At 37.2% G+C, this 16,574-nt stretch overlaps 1 protein-coding gene across 2 annotated transcripts in view; it reads left to right on the forward strand.

Annotated features, from left to right (window-relative positions):
• The window catches only part of TAX1BP1 (Tax1 binding protein 1), a 90,678-nt gene that overhangs the window by 15,833 nt on the left and 58,271 nt on the right, over positions 1–16,574 (forward strand). For both annotated transcript variants that reach the window (XM_043589160.1, XM_043589161.1), the window contains exons 3-5: positions 7,120–7,222; positions 11,582–11,769; positions 15,347–15,505. In XM_043589160.1, the coding sequence (XP_043445095.1) occupies positions 7,120–7,222; positions 11,582–11,769; positions 15,347–15,505 (450 nt within the window). The remainder of the gene's footprint in view (positions 1–7,119; positions 7,223–11,581; positions 11,770–15,346; positions 15,506–16,574) is intronic.

A 16,574-nucleotide genomic window follows, 5' to 3' on the forward strand; every position in this document is an offset into this window, starting at 1 on the left:
CATTGTACCCCCACCTTCCCCAGAAATACCTGTTGTTAAGTTTGGTGTATATTTTTCTAGCTTTTAAACATCCATAGGCTCATTTTATACTATTTTGTAGATTATATATTTATCCATATATAACTAACAAATTTATTTTCAGTGCCTTTCTTACTCCCAACTCTTAAGTCTGTCTTCCTTTACCTCTCCCCTAAAATCAGTCCCTCTGAGTCTGTTTCTCACTTTACAAGTGCTCTTTGTATGCTGTCCCTAATGTTTGTCTTTTGTTCTGTTAAGGTTTCTCCAGAATTTATTAATATCTTAGTTTTACTAGGTAATCTTGATGTCCTTCTGATCTTTACGTTCCGTCTCAGAATTTCCTTTATTGTCCGTGCTTCTCATCCAACATATTTTTCTGAAATGTTAATCCTATTTAAAGGGAAAACATGGGCACCTGGGTGACTCAGTCGGTTAAGTGCCCACTCTTGGTTTCGGCTCAAGTCAAGATCTCACGGTTTCTTGAGTTCGAGCCCTGCATCTGGCTTGGTGCTGACAGTGCAGAGCTTGCTTGGGATTCTCTCCCTCTTTCTCTGCCCCTCCCCTGCTTGCTCTCTCTCTCAAAATAAATAAATCAGTTTAAAAAGAATAAAGGGAAAACATTTGTGGGTTTTTTTCCTTCCATGTTATCCTTGTTTCTTTTCCTTTTTATGCTTTTGTTTTGCTGTTGCATTAGTAGAAGAATTATGCCCAGTACTTTGGTAATTCCTCAAACTAAACTATGTGCAATAACAGTTGCTTTGGTTCCTTCCTTAGTATAGATATGCCCTCTTAACTTGATTCAAGTGCAGCTCTTAGAAGCAAAGTGTTTTGACAGTCATGGGAACTTTGTTCCTTTGTTCTAAGTTGTTGTCATTTTTCATTGTTTTAAAATTGCTGTTATCAATTCTAAATGTATTTTCTTTCCATTTGCCATTACTAGACTAAAAGGCAAATTCCCTTGCATTTTAAGGAATTGAAATCTGTAGTCTGAGTTGTGAAATCTGAATTCCAATCATGTTTTAACCACGTGACCAGGAAAATAAAAACAAGCTGTGACTTGGACACTTTGTTGTCTGACTTTTTTAATTAGATATTTACTGTTCTTATGCGCTTGTACATAATTTCCAGAGGTGTACTGTGTTTTTTCCATTATGACCTGCTCTGCTGTATTTTCACATGAGTTTAGGTGCAAGCCATACCTATCCTAAAGGAGCCTGTACTTTGTATCTTTCCAGAGAGACTTTTACGTTTATTTATTATTAAAAAAATTTTTTTTTAACTTTTACTTATTTTTGAGAGACAGAGACAGAACAAGTAGGGGCAGAGCAGAGAGAAAGGGAGACACAGCATCCGAAGCAGGCTCCAGGCTCTTAGCTGTCAGCACAGAGCCCGACACGGGGCTTGAACCCACAAACCACGAGATCACGACCTGAGCTGAGGTCAGTTGCTTAACCGACTGAGCCACCCAGGCGCCCCTACATTTGTTTTTTTATGTATGCCTGACATGGCCCTTCCAGAGTGACCTAAGATCCATTGTTCAGTGTTTCTTACTCAAAAGGAGTTTAAAGCACAGTTTTATACTTTATACTCTGGGTTGCATCTTGATCGTCTCCTCAGTGGTCTCAGCAGGGGATATCTGTGACATCTCGTAGCACTGTCAACTACTTCTCTTGAGAAGAGTTGCCCAGACATAGAGGCAGTAAAGGAAAGCAAAATGTTAGACTTTCTAAGTTACCAGTGTAGGCAACCAATAAGGAATAGCCTGAGCTATTGTGATTCACTTGGAGAAAACACAGCAAAGACCAAACCATTCAACATCTCTTTTGTTACACATATTTTTCTTATATGATAATGGGTCTCATTTCTCCCATTTTGTTTTTCTTAGCTACAAACAGAGCTTTCGCTCTTTGCTGTTTCTCTTTTGTCAACTGCGCTTCTTTTAAGAATTATGTAGTTACCGACTCAGTGTTGAAAGTGGTGGAATTTCAGAAGGTATGAAAGTATTACATATCTTGCCAGGAAAGGAGTGAGTAGTGTCCTGGTGGTTAAGAGTTTAAACTTTATGTTCAAATCCTAACTCTGCTATTTCCTAGGCTTTTACTAGTTTCTTAATTTGTAAGATGATAATACTTACTACAAAACAAACATTCAGTAAGTCTCTGTTAACTGCTATTCCCAGTGCCACTTGAATCAGATACCTGTAATTGTGATGTTTGCAGTTTTGTGTGTCAGTCATTCAGAAGTTAAATGGCACACTCAGTTTTTCCTTCCCTTGACTACCTGTTCACTTAGGGAGATTTCTTTCTCTTTTCTCTTCTCTTCTCTTCTCTTCTCTTCTCTTCTCTTCTCTTCTCTTCTCTTCTCTTCTCTTCTCTTCTCTTCTTCCAAGAAAGATGTTGCTCTAGATAAGTGTTTCTTTCAAGATCAGTAAATGGACAGAGACAAAGAATACAAGCTTTGATTTGTACCAGGTGTATCTGTTGGGGGAAGAACTTCAGATGGGCTCTTTTTTAGGAGATGGTGAAGCATTGGGGGATCTAAAGTGAGGGGAGAGAGCATCATAAAATCAAGATCACTGTCCCTAAGAGGCTCTGTGTCCTTGGGTATTAATGAATGGTAACATTTAATGAATACCAGTGTGCTCAGCTCTGTGCTGATTGCTTTATGGAAATTATTTAATACACAGCCCTTTGAGATTGTTACCATCATCTCCATTTTAAAGAGGAGGGAACAGAATAACTTGTCTGAAGTCATATAGCTAGTAAGTGCTCTTTCTGGCAGTCTGACCTTAACTTCCTGTGGTCTTAGTCACTGTAATATACTGTGCTTGCAAAAGCTACCGTTTATGGAGTGCTTACTGTGGGTCAGGCACTCTGTTGGGTGTTGCTTTTATGTTCATCATCTAATCTCATTCTTCTAACAGTTCTGAGAGAAAAAATAGCAGCCTTTAAGTGAAGTAGATCATCATGGATTACTCAAACTTCTCATCTATAGAGACGAATAGCATCTTTCAAATGTTTTCAAATGGTTTTCTTGACTGTGACATACAGAAAGAAAGAAATGTGATTTCTTGTATGCAAATACACCGGAAATAAATTTTCAGGAAGTGTAATTTAGCCTTCATGCACTCATACTTCTAATTCTGTATCATTAAAAAATAAATAGGGCTGTGAACCACTAAATTGATATTACCACTTCTTACTGGATTGTGACCTACAGTTTGAAAACATTCCTTGAGAGACTAAAGATTGCTAATATTCTTCTAGTTTCAGTGTTCTGTAATCTATAATCCTAGGTTTATCAGAATTATAGAACATATATAATCTAACCCTGTGGGTGAGGCATAATTTCTTTTTTTTTTTTTTTTTTTTTTTAAAATTTTTTTTTCAACGTTTATTTATTTTTGGGACAGAGAGAGACAGAGCATGAACGGGGGAGGGGCAGAGAGAGAGGGAGACACAGAATCAGAAACAGGCTCCAGGCTCTGAGCCATCAGCCCAGAGCCCGACGCGGGGCTCGAACTCACGGACCGCGAGATCGTGACCTGGCTGAAGTCGGATGCTTAACCAACTGCGCCACCCAGGCACCCCGGCATAATTTCTTGTATTACCTGCAAAAAGATATCTAGTATAGGCATAGCTTGGTTGGGTTCCAGGTCACTACAGTGAAGTAAGTCATGATTTTCTTTGGTTTCCCAGCGCATATAAAGTTATATTTACACTGTATTGTAGTCTGTTAAGTGCATAATAGCATTATGTCTAAAAAAAAAAATGATGTATATCTTAACTAAAAAATACTTTATGCTAAAATGTTAACCATCATCTGAGCTTTCAGTGATTTATAATATTTTTGCTGGTTATGCCTTGATGATTCATGGCTGCTGACTGGTCAGGGTGATGGTTGCTGAAGGTTGGGGTGGCTGTGGCAATTTCTTAAAATAAGACAACAAAAGGGGCACGTGGATGGCTCAGTTGGTGGAGCATGTGACTCTTGATCTTGGGGTTGTGAATTTGAGCCCCATACTGGGGAGTGGAGTTTGCTTAAAAAAAAACAAAAAACAAACAAAAAAAACCCCAGTGAAGTTGGTCACATGCATTGACTCTTGCTTTCACAGTTTTTGTGTAGCATGCAGTGAATGCTGTTTGGTAGCATTTTACCCACAGTAGGACGTTTTTCCAGAACTGGAGTCAATCCTCTCAAACCCTACTGCTGTTTTATAAACTAAGTTCCTATAATATTCTAAATCCTTTGTTGTCATTTCAACAGTCTGCACCATCTCAAGAACACATTCTTTGCTCCTCCATAAGACGCAAATCCTCATCCACTCAAGTTTTATCATGAGATTGCAGCAATTCAGTCACATCTTCAGGCTTTACATCTAGTTTTCCTGTTTCCGCCACATCTGTAGTTACTGTTTCCACTGAAGTCTTGAACCCTCCAAGTCAGCCGTGAGGGTTGGAATCAGCTTCTTCAAGCTCCTGTTGATGTTTTGAGCTGTTCCCATGAATAACATTTTAGAATCGTGAATTCTTTCTAGAAGGTTTTCCAGATCCATCAGAGGAATCGCTATGGCAGCTATAGCCTTACAGAATGTATTTCTTGAGTAATAAGACTTGAAAGTTGAAATTCCTCTTGATCCATGGGCTGTAGAATGGATGTTGTGTTAGCAAGCATGAAAACAACATTAACCTTGTATATCTTCATCAGAGCTCTTGAGTGAACAGCTGCTTTGTGAATGAGCAGGATTTTGAAAGGAATCTTTTTTTCTGAGCAGTAGGTCTCAATAGTGGGCTTAAAATTATTTAGTAAACCATGTTACGGACAGATGTGCCATCGTACAGGCTTTGCTCCATTTATAAAGCATAAGCAGAGTAGATTTAGCATAATTCTAGAAATTTTGAGACGGTAAATGAGAATTGGCTTCAACTTAAAATTACCAGCTGCATCGGCCCTTAACAAGAAAGTTGGCCTGTCCTTTGAAGCTTTGAAGCCAGGCATTGACTTTTCTCTCTAGCTCTGAAGCCCTAGATGGCTCCTTCTTTCAATATAAAGGCTGTTTCATCTACATTGAAAATCTGTTGTTTAGTGTAGCCACCTTCATTAAATATCTTAGCTATGTCTTCTGGATAACTTATTATAGCTTCTACATTAACTTTTGCTGCTTTGCTTTGTGCTTTATATTATGGAGACATTTCTTTCCTTAAATCTCCTGACCCAACTTTTGCTAGTTTTTTTCTGCACTTTCCTTACTTCTCTCAGCCTTAATGGAATTGAAGATAGGATAGGGCCTTGCTCTAGATTAGGCTTTGGCTTGAGATAGTGTTGTGGTGGTGTTTGATCTTCTATCCAGACCACTAAAACTTTCTCCATATGAGCAATTAGGCTGTTTGGCTTTCTTACCATTCATGTGTTCACTGGAGTAGTACTTTTTTTTTTTTTTTTTAACATTCATTTTTGAGAGAGAGAGAGAGAGAGAGAGAGAGAGACAGAGCATGAGTGGAGGAGGGGCAGAGAGAGAGGGAGACAGAATCCCAAGCAGGCTTCAGGCTCCGAGCTGTCAGCACAGGGCCCCACGGGGGCTCAAACTCAAGGAGTGGGAGATGATGACCTGAGCTGAAGTCGGATGTTCAACTGACTGAGCCACCCAGGTGCCCCTGGAGTAGTAGTTTTATGTCCTTCAAGAACTTTCCTTTGCATTCCTTTTTTTTTTTTTTTAATGTTTTATTTTTGAGAGAGAGCAAGCATGAGCAGGGGAGGGGCAGAGAGAGAGAGAGAGAGAGAGAGAGAGAGAGGGAGGGAGACAGAGGGTCGAAGTGGGCTCTGTACTGATAGCAGTGAGCCCGATGCAGGGCTTGAACTCACGAACCCTCAGATCACGACTGCGTTGGACTCTCAACGCATTGAGCCACCCAGCCACTTCTCCTTTGCATTCCTAATTGGGCTGTTTGGTGCAAGACACATAGCTTTTGTCTTGTCTTGGCTTTTGACATACTTCCTTGCTAAGCTGAATCACTTCTTTGATTTTAAGAGTGAGATGTGCAACTTTTCCTTTCACTTGAACATTTAAAGGCCACTGTAGGTTTATTAAATGGCCTGATTTCAGTATCGTGTCTCAGGGAATAGGGAAGTCTGAGGAGAGGGAGAGAGTAATGGGCCAGTTGGTGGAGCAGTCAGAACATACATATTAAGTTCATTATTTTATATGGGTGTGGTTCATGACACTCCAAAATAATTATAACATTGAAGACCACTGCTTACAGATCACCATAATAAATACAATAGTAATGAAAAAGTTTGAAATATTGTGAGAATTACCAAAAATGTGATAGTTATGAAGCGGCAAATGCTGTTGGAAAGATGGTGCTGATAGACTTGTTTGATTCAGTTATCCCAAACCTTCACTTTGTAAAAACAGCTACAACAAAAAAAACCCAAATGTAGTATTTGTGAAGCACAGTAGAATGAATTCTGTGTGTACTTGTTTTAAACATCTCTAATACTCAGTATTTAACACTGTACGGTTTGTCTAGAAAATATAGACTGATATATGTAACATAGACATTTTGTAAGTTGAAGATGTTTTAGATATAGGTGGGACATAGGTTTTCTATATGTGTATATTAATGTCTGGGCAATACATGCCTTTTTACAAAATTTACCAATTGGCTGCAGGTAAGACTTGATATGAGAGATAAGTGAAGTTTTAGTTACCACGTTAATGGGGAGAAGGAAATCTAAACACACTGAAATTTGAGATCTAAAATAGTAAGTTTTAAAAACTTAACGTATAGTGAAGTTATAAAGAGAAATATGAGTTGTTATATTTGATCATGTGCATACTAAGATTTTCCTTGAGAAACTGGGTATCAAATTGTATTTTTAATACATAATAGAAACTGGACTGTTCCATTTATATAGATCTTTATAACACTATGTTATAGCTTAATAAAAATCATAAAAATTTGACAGGCTTGTTAAAATACCCAATAATTTGTAAACACAGCAACCCATGTTTTAATTTTAGGATGCAGTAAAAGACAATATGCTATATCACTCTAGTATTAAACTACTTATAATCTCTGTGTTCTTATTTTCCTTTAGGTTGGATGGAGTACTGCTCGTGATTATTACACATTTTTATGGTCTCCTATGCCTGAACATTACATAGAAGGATCAACAGTTAATTGTGTATTAGCATTTCAAGGTAAGAACCGAAAACTGCAGAACTTGATGAAATTAAATGTTTTAATTTAATTTTTATGCCATTAAAAATGTTGTTCTCCATTGTAATGGTCTACTTAGGCATATCCAACATACCGAAGTTGAATTAATTAGTGTCTTTGTTTAGCAAAAGTCATAAGAATATAAATATGAGTGTAGGATACATATTTTATCTAGGCATTTAAAAGGGTTTTTATTTTTGCTTGGGGCACCTAGGTGGCTCAATCGGTTAAGTGTCAGACTTTGGCTCAGGTCTTGATCTTGTAGTTTGTACTGCACATTGGGCTCGCTGCTGTCAGTGCAGAGCCTGCCTCGGATCCTCTGTGCCCCTCTCTCTGCCGCTCCTGCTTATGCTCTCTCAAATATAAACATTTTTTTAAAAAGTTTTTTTGCTTATTTTTCATTGAAGAGTGAGTTTCTTTCCAGAGCCCAATGTGGGGCTCGATCTCACAAACTGAGATCATGACCTGAGCCGAAAACAAGAGTTGAATGCTCAATGTTCAGTCATTTTTAATGTGATTAATTTTCTTCAGTTAACTTAATGAATTTGTTACAGTGACTAATGATTTCACTGGTGGTTTACCATGAAGTTAAAAAGCAGTAAATAAAGAGAAAAGTATCCAGTTAGTTAAGAGCATTTTCATGGGAGCTAAGCATAAATGCAGTTGTTTTCCAAGCTTTTAAAAATTCACCAGGTGAAATATTACTTTGAAATTCAGAAATAAAAGCTTCTGCCTGCCTAAAACTCATTTGTTATATAAAGTCAACATAGTCATGAAAAACTTAGTCATAGAGTATTAGAGCTAGAAGAAATTTTAAGCACAATCCAAAATGACCTTGCTCATTTTGTGAATGAGTCATGAGAATCTTGAAATGCAAAACTTAAAACAACTAACACAAATATATAAATGTAATTCTTTGCCCAAATGAACTCTTGTTGTAATTCAACCGATTGCTTTCCTATTTTCTTTTCAATGTTATTAACCTAATGAGAGATTTTTCTAGATAGCTTTATTTTTATTTATTTATTTAAAAAAAAATTTTTTTTCAACGTTTATTTATTTTTGGGACAGAGAGAGACAGAGCATGAATGGGGGAGGGGCAGAGAGAGAGGGAGACACAGAATCGGAAACAGGCTCCAGGCTCTGAGCCATCAGTCCAGAGCCTGACACGGGGCTCGAACTCACGGACCGCAAGATCGTGACCTGGCTGAAGTCGGACGCTTAACCGACTGCGCCACCCAGGCGCCCCTCTAGATAGCTTTAAATTGCAGCTCTGAATAACTACATCTGGTATCTCAACATTTGAACCATTTCTTAGTGGATTACTTTTGTGTGATTTATCAGACCTTGAGTATCTAGTTTGTAGAATTTTTTATTTATTTATTTTGAGAGAGACAGACACAGCGTGGGTGGTGGAGAGGGAGAGAAAACTTTGAACAGGTCCATGCCTTTTTTTTTTTTTTTAATGTTTATTTTGAGAGAGAGAGAGACCGCATGTGCACGCACATGTGCACAAGTGGGGGAAGGGGCAGAGACAGGGAGAGAGAGAATTCCAAGCAGGCTCCATGTTGTCAGCAGAGCGCCTGATGTGGGGCTTGATCATTCGAACCATGAGATCATGACCTGAGCCAAAACCGAGAGTCGGACGCCCAACCGACTGAGCCATCTAGGTGCCTCTAGTTGATAGAATTTCTAATGTCATGATACTAGAGCCGATTAGTCAGACTATATATATTTTTTCTGTTTAAACTTTTTATGTAAGTCTCTTGGCCATTTGCAAAGTTACTCAGCCATGGCTTAATAAATTTGGTTGTATATACTAGGAGGGTGGGGTTTTTAAAAGCTTTTAAAAATATATTGCTAGAGCTACCCTTATTTTTAAACTATATATTTTGAAATAATTTTGGATGTAAAGTTGCAAAAATAGTACACAGAATTTCTGTATACCCATTGTCCGGCTTCCGTTAATGTTAACATCTTACATAGTACATTTATTTAAAAAGTTAGGAATTTAACATTGGTGCACTGCTAGTGACTAAAGTATAAACCTTACTTAAATTTTATTGTTTCCAGTAGTGTTCTTTTTTCTGTTCCTGGATCTGATCCAGAATTCCACATTACATTTAATTGTCCTATCTTCTTAATCTCCTCCAATCTGTGACAGTTCCTCATTCTGTCCTCTTTCATGACTTTTACAATCTTATTTTTTATTTTATTAAAACATTTTTTTTTTAAGAAAAAAATTTTTTAAACGTTTATTTTTGAGACAGAGAGAGAGAGAGCATGAATGGGGGAGGGTCAGAGAGAGGGAGACACAAAATCTGAAACAGGCTCCAGGCTCTGAGCTGTCAGCACAGAGCCCGATGCGGGGCTTGAACTCACGGACGGCGAGATCACGACCTGAGCCGAAGTCGGACACTTAACCGACTGAGCCACCCAGGTGCCCCACATTTTTTAAGTTTTTTAAAATTTGAGATAGTGTGCACAAGTGGGGGAGGGGAGAGAGAGAATCCCAAGTAAGCTCCTCACTGTCAGTGCAGAGCCTAATGTGGAGCTGGAATTCATGAACCGTGAGATCCTGACCTGAGCTAAAATCAAGAGTAGGACACTGAACTGACTGAGCCACCCAGGCACTTCTGTGTGGTGGTGTTTTTTCATGATTAGATTTAGGGTATACATTTTTAGGAAGAATATCGTACAAGTGCTGTTTTATAGTCACTCTTCAGTGCGTTGTATCAGGGAGTACTTGATGTTCCTCTCTCATTCCTGGTGATGTTAATCTTTTTTTTAATTAAAAAAAAATTTTTTTAAAAAAACGTTTATTCATTTTAGAGAGAGAGAGGGAGACTCAGAATCTGAAGCAGGCTCCAGGCTCTGAGCTGTCAGCGCACAGCCTGATGCGGGGCTCAAACTCACGAGCCTTGAGATCATGAGCTGAAGTTGGATGATTAACTGACTGAGCCACCCAGGTGGCCCTGGTGTTGTTAATCTTGATCACTTGGTATCTGCTGGGTTTCTCTACTGTAAAGTTAGTATTTGTCCTTTTGTAATTAATGAATACTATGGGGGAGTTAGTTTGAGACTAAGGAAATACCTTGTTTTTCCTCAAATTTTCACCCTCTAATTTTAGTATCAGTAAGATCTTGCCTATAACAATTAAAAAAAAATTTTTTTCATGTGTGTTTATGTTTTTGAGAGAGAGAGAGTGAGAGTGAGTGTGTTCAAGCAGGGGAGGGGCAGAGAGAGAATTTTCAAGCAGACTCTGTGCTGTCAGCTGAGACAGCCGGATGCAGGGCTCGAACCCACAAACCGTGAGACCATGACATGAGCTGGAACCAAGAGTCTGGCACTTAACCAACTGAGCCACCCAGGAGTCCCTAGCTTGCAACAATTTTTATTGTTGTGTTTCACTAATGGTGCTTTTCTATGCTCATTCCTTGGACATTTACTAGTTGGAATTACTATGTTGAGTAGTTGTCTCTTTCCCCATAAGCTCATAGGTATTTATTTTTTTCTATGGAATAAAATCTAATACTATCCTTTTTTGTTGTGCAAATTATTCTAGCTTTCTTTGGCCATTGGGAGCTCCATCAGGTGGGCTCCTGTGTTTTTTGACATTCCCTCCACCCCCTGCCACTTTGAATTCTTTTTTGGGAACTTCTTTCTTGCAAGCACCACAAGTTGTCCCAGGCTTTTCTTGTATTTTCTCTGATCCTCTCTCTTTTTGCTTAGGAAGAAAGTTAAATATTTTTTAACTATGGAGTGTGGTAGGTATGTATGTATGTATTTTAACTGTAAAAAATACTGGGAGCTTTGGAGAAGAAGAGGTGAAGTTTAATTTTGAGCAGGGATAATCCAGCAAATCTTAAAAGGGGGTAACAGTTGAGACGAAGGAAGAAGGAACAAATATCAAACATATTCATCAGATAATGGGCTAGATGGTGTAAATATGTTATAGATTGTAATTCTGAGGTAGATGGCTTCATAGCTGTTTTACAGATAAGAAACTGGGACTCAGGGAGGTTGAGTTACAATGGCTAGTAGTACAGCTGAATAAAGCTGTGTGATTCCAAAGGTTATTTTTTATTCTGCAAAAGTGGACTTCATCTTCCTTTCTTTTATACAATTCATGTACAGCACATTCCTTCTGTTCGATATCTTTCTTTTCATGGAATGAATGTCAAATTTGAGGGAAGATTTCTTTATATGATATATTCCCACCCGCAACCTAAACAGGGTCAGGAATGAGCAGAGATGGCAAGGTGTGTTAAATGGGGGGAAAAAACCCATTAATTTCATAGTAGGAAAGTTAATCAATTTTTTTATTAATTTTCTTTTAGGATATTACCTTCCAAATGATGATGGAGAATTTTATCAGTTCTGTTATGTTACCCATAAGGGTGAAATTCGTGGAGCAAGTACACCTTTCCAGTTTCGGGCTTCTTCTCCAGTTGAAGAGTTACTTACTATGGAAGATGAAGGAAATTCTGACATGTTGGTGGTGACCACAAAAGCTGGTCTTCTTGAGGTTAGTACCAACAGTGAGCTAGTGATTTATAGATAATTTAAGAACAGGGCTCATGTTGGCATTTAAAGAATTTAAAAGAATAACCTGAAAATCAAATGGTTTTTAACTAAAATAATAAACTTAGAGTGTTGTTTTTGGAATACTTTAAAAATCTTCCTGTCAGCTATTGATTTCACTGTGGAAGGGTGAATCAGGGAATATCCCTGTCTCTTAGTTTAGGTTGAGCATTTTTAGAATGATTTCCGTGTTCATTTTATCCAGTAAATAGCCTGGATTAACCATAATTTAAAGAGAGAAGGTGAAAGCCTTCTTACATTCTTTTAATTGACTATTTGGGAGTCATCGCATTGGCTCTAATAGAAATTTACTGTGCAGATGGTCTAATGTCTTACGTCTTAAATTTTAGTAATTATTGAAGGAGAAAATAGAACAACATTCTTATTTTAAGATATTTTTCAGTATCTTTAAAATCTAAGAAACTAGAATGTTACATTTGAATTTCTGAAAAACGGCTTATTTAGTTGGTTCGCTATGTATTTTTGGTTAATTTACATTCATGTTTAATCCGGCAGGTCATTGCTTTTTCTTTATAGTCAGGTGGATTTTTAAAGTTTATTTATTTATTTTGAGAGAGAGAGAAAGACCACATGAGGGAGGGGGAAGAAAGAGAATCTGAAGCAGGCTCTGAACTGTCAGCGCAGAGTCTGACATGGGGCTCGAACCCACAAATTGTGAGATCATGAGCTGAACTGAAACCAAGAGTCAGACGCTTAACCAACTGAGCCACCCGAGTGCCCCAGATGGATATTTTTTTATATGTAAATATTTTATGCCTTTGATTTTATTTTATTGATTTTATATCCTTATCTTCAAAAATTGAGGCTAGAGAAAAAACACAACAGGTCATAGATACAATACTTTCATTAGGTAGTCAAACTGAAGGAACCATTTTTTATTGTGAATTCTTCATATCTTCCCTTTCCCTTCCAGAAATTCCTTTCTTATCTTAAATAAAGAAATGTAACTTTTATAGGGTGACTGAAACATTTTGTGGTGACAGCCGCCTGATGATCAAGGTTTTTAGCCTGGTATTTGAATGCTAGTCAAAGATGCTGAAACAAGCCCAGCTCTTAAAAAGAATGCAGTTAGTGTTTATATTGCAGCTTTTTGAATACTTGTTAGACCACCCTGATTTCAGGACGTCCAGCAGAAAAACAGACGTTCAGGCATCGGTGTCTCTCTTATGTTCCTTCTCTAAGTTAATTGGGATGTCGCACAATTTATTCCACTTCTTCCTACTCCTAAGGGGTACTTGATAAAGAAAATTGAAATTTCTGTCTCTTAAATGCTGACATAAAATATTTTTATATCTGACCCAATTTTTTTGATAAATATTTTGAATTTCCACATTCATCAAAATCTTTAATGGTTTTATCTAAAACTACACAAAAATAGTACAAATATATGAGATATTATTTGTGGCACTGTTGACATTGAAGGGTTATGTCTTGTGTTAATTTAACAGGTGAACCTTGATTGAATTTTTGATTTTTTAAAAAATAGGTCATAGTTATCTACCATTATTCCCAAAATATCTATTGGATGTTATAAAATTATTAATTTTCTTATTTATGATAGTGGTAGTTGTTGAAAAGGAGACTGTCTTTAGGAGATGCTTGCTCTGAGTACTTAGGGGTGAAATGTCTGCAATTTCAAATGGTTGTAACAAAAAACAAAAACATAAGCAAGTGATAAAGGGAGATGGAGTTAAACATGGTGAAATATTAATAATCAGTGAATTTAGGTGATGGGTGTCAGTTATAAAATTTTCACTATTTTGTGTGCTTGGAAGATTTCAGATACAAAATTGGAGGCAGGAATTAGACTTGTATACATTTTTATCTAATTTGAATTCCTTTTTAAAATTTCTATTTAACATTCAGTAAACTCTTCAAAAAGTATATGCCAGTTAAGTGTATCACTGGGAAAATTGGTTCTTTCATAATGTTTCTGTTGCACCATGTCAAGATATGTTTTCACTTTTAAGCTGCCAGAAAATTTAGAGCCAAAAATTGGTTTTCAGAATATCAGGTATAAAGGAAGTTTAGTGAATAAATAAACTTTTCTTTTTTGAGGGCATTTGATTGCTGTTATTTTCATTTGGTCTGATGGAAGAGGTAGAAGGGTCATTCTAAAAATTTGCTGCTCTTCCAACTTTCATAAGACCCATTTTAGAGTTTAATCAGTTTGATTCCATGACCCTGGAGAGACAATTTAGTGTACCAGGAGAAAACTTTATTTTAGCTAAATGTATGATGCCTCCTTTGCAAAATTTTCCCTCTGAGTCTTCATTATTCCCATTTGAATCAAAGACTGTTTGTTGTAAGAGAAAAGTTAACTATTTTATTTACTACTATTTTAGGTCCTTTAATTAGTAATTTTAGAATATTGGAGGTTTTGCTGAATTGAGTTACTGTTAGTGTGCCCCCCAAAATCAATTATGTAATTTATCGTTACAATCTGCATTTTTGTCCTAAAATTTGCAGTTTTTTAAAGTTTGTTTTAATTTAGCTAAATAGAGCAGTTGTTATTCCTTAGTACCAAAAGTTTTAAGAGTAATGCCATGGGTGATGGTTTTCTATAACACACAAGGGAGTTCTTAGTACATTCAAAGATCTCTCCTAGCTTTACATTTAAGAAGAGTTATGAAATAGATATATGATTTCACTCATGTAGAATTTGAGAAACTCAACAGATGAACATAGAGGAAGGGAAGGAAAAATAAGATAAAAACAGAGGGAGGTAAACCATAAAGAGACACTTAAATACAGAGAACAAACTGAGGGTTGCTGGTTAGGGGGGTGGGTGGGTTAAATGGGTGATGGGCATTAAGGAGGGCACCTTTTGGGGGATGAGCACTGTGTGTCATATATAAGAGATGAATCACTGGGTTCTACTAAAGCTAAGACTGTACTGTATGTTAACTTGAATTTAAATAAAAAAAAAAGTGGTATACGTTTTCTTCTTGATAAATACTCAAGAAAAACCCAGAATTAAGTCACTTAGAAAACTTAAGGGGCGCCTGGGTGGCGCAGTCGGTTAAGCGTCCGACTTCAGCCAGGTCACGATCTCGCGGTCTGGGAGTTCGAGCCCCGCGTCAGGCTCTGGGCTGATGGCTCAGAGCCTGGAGCCAGTTTCTGATTCTGTCTCCCTCTCTCTCTGCCCCTCCCCCGTTCATGCTCTGTCTCTCTCTGTCCCAAAAATAAATAAACGTTTGAAAAAAAAAAAAAAATTAAAAAAGAAAACTTAATATGCCCTATTTTTGGTACTAATTTGAAAATTGATTAGCAGGCAACTTCATAATAAAGTTTATTGATTTTATACCTTTTAATGTTTCCTTTTTTGCCCAAAGAAGGTTTAAATTTGATTTATGAGTTTTTATTTACATGTATGATTCATGAAGTAAATTGTATGTAAAAGTTCTTTTTGTGCATTTCTTTACTATTTTTTTGAGATGGAAAACAACTAATCACATTTTAGGATTATAAAAAATCAATGTGAGTTTTTTGTTTTATAGTTGAAAATTGAGAAAACCATGAAAGAAAAAGAAGAACTATTAAAGTTAATTGCTGTCCTGGAAAAAGATACAACACAACTTCGAGAACAAGTTGGAAGAATGGAAAGAGAGCTTAACCATGAGAAAGAGAGATGTGACCAGCTGCAAGCAGAGCATAAGGTTAGTTGTGTTTTATGTCACTGTTTGGAGTTGATAGTATATTGCTTGAAACTCCACTTTTTCAAGAACTTAAACAAGTAAAAGTGAATAAAAACTACCTGTTTAAAAAAAAAAAAACAACCAGCATTTAGATACATACTTAGAGGAGAATAGGTCTGTTCCTGTCAGTTTTCTTCCACAGCTTCTTTTATGTTATAAATGTTTAAAATACTTTTAGCTTTTTTTGGTACCGGACTTGATGAGGTGGTTCCTGAGAACTGTTTTTTTGTTTTTTTGTTTTGTAAGTTTATTCATTTATTATTTCTGAGAGAGCACACAAGCAGGGACGGGACAGAGAGAGAGAGAAGGAGACACAGAATCTGAAGCAGGCTCTGGGATTTGAGCTGTCAGCACAGAGTGCCCATGTGGGGCTCAAACTCATGAACTTGAGATCATGACCTGAGCTGCAGTTGGTTACCGACTGAGCGACCCAGGCACCCCGCTGTGTTTTTTGTTTTGTTTTTTAATGTTTGTTTATTTTGACAGAGAAAGAGAGCATGTGAGTAGGGAGAGGGGGAGAGAGAATCCCCAGGTTCAGTGTAGAACTTGACGTGGGGTTCAGTCCCACCTGCACGAGGTTGCAACCTGAACTGAGATCAAGAGTTGGATGCTTAACCAACTGAGCCACCCAGGTGCCCCAACTGACAACTGTTTCTATATGATTTATATCTAATTGTAAAATAACTGATCAGTATTTGGGGGGGGGGGGACGGTTGGAAATATAATTAGGAGTGATAAATGCTGATTAAGGGGAGAATAGAACAAAATAGTTAAAGTTACTTTTCCAAAAAGTGGAATTCAATGAAATGTAGTATTAGGCTACATTTTGAAATCTCTGATGTGAGCTATGCTATAAATTATCCTTAAAAAGAAAACCCACATAATTAAAATTGGCACAATTTCTTGAGGTAAGAAAAAGAAGTGTAAGTATAAAACAGTGTAGTTTCATTAGAGATGCAAATGGATGTAATTTAGGGTGGCTCAGTTGTGCTCAGCTGAGCATCTGACTCTTGATTTCAGCTCAGGTCAC

The sequence above is a fragment of the Prionailurus bengalensis genome, chromosome A2, assembly GCF_016509475.1.
Source record: "Prionailurus bengalensis isolate Pbe53 chromosome A2, Fcat_Pben_1.1_paternal_pri, whole genome shotgun sequence".
Taxonomy (NCBI): domain Eukaryota; kingdom Metazoa; phylum Chordata; class Mammalia; order Carnivora; family Felidae; genus Prionailurus; species Prionailurus bengalensis.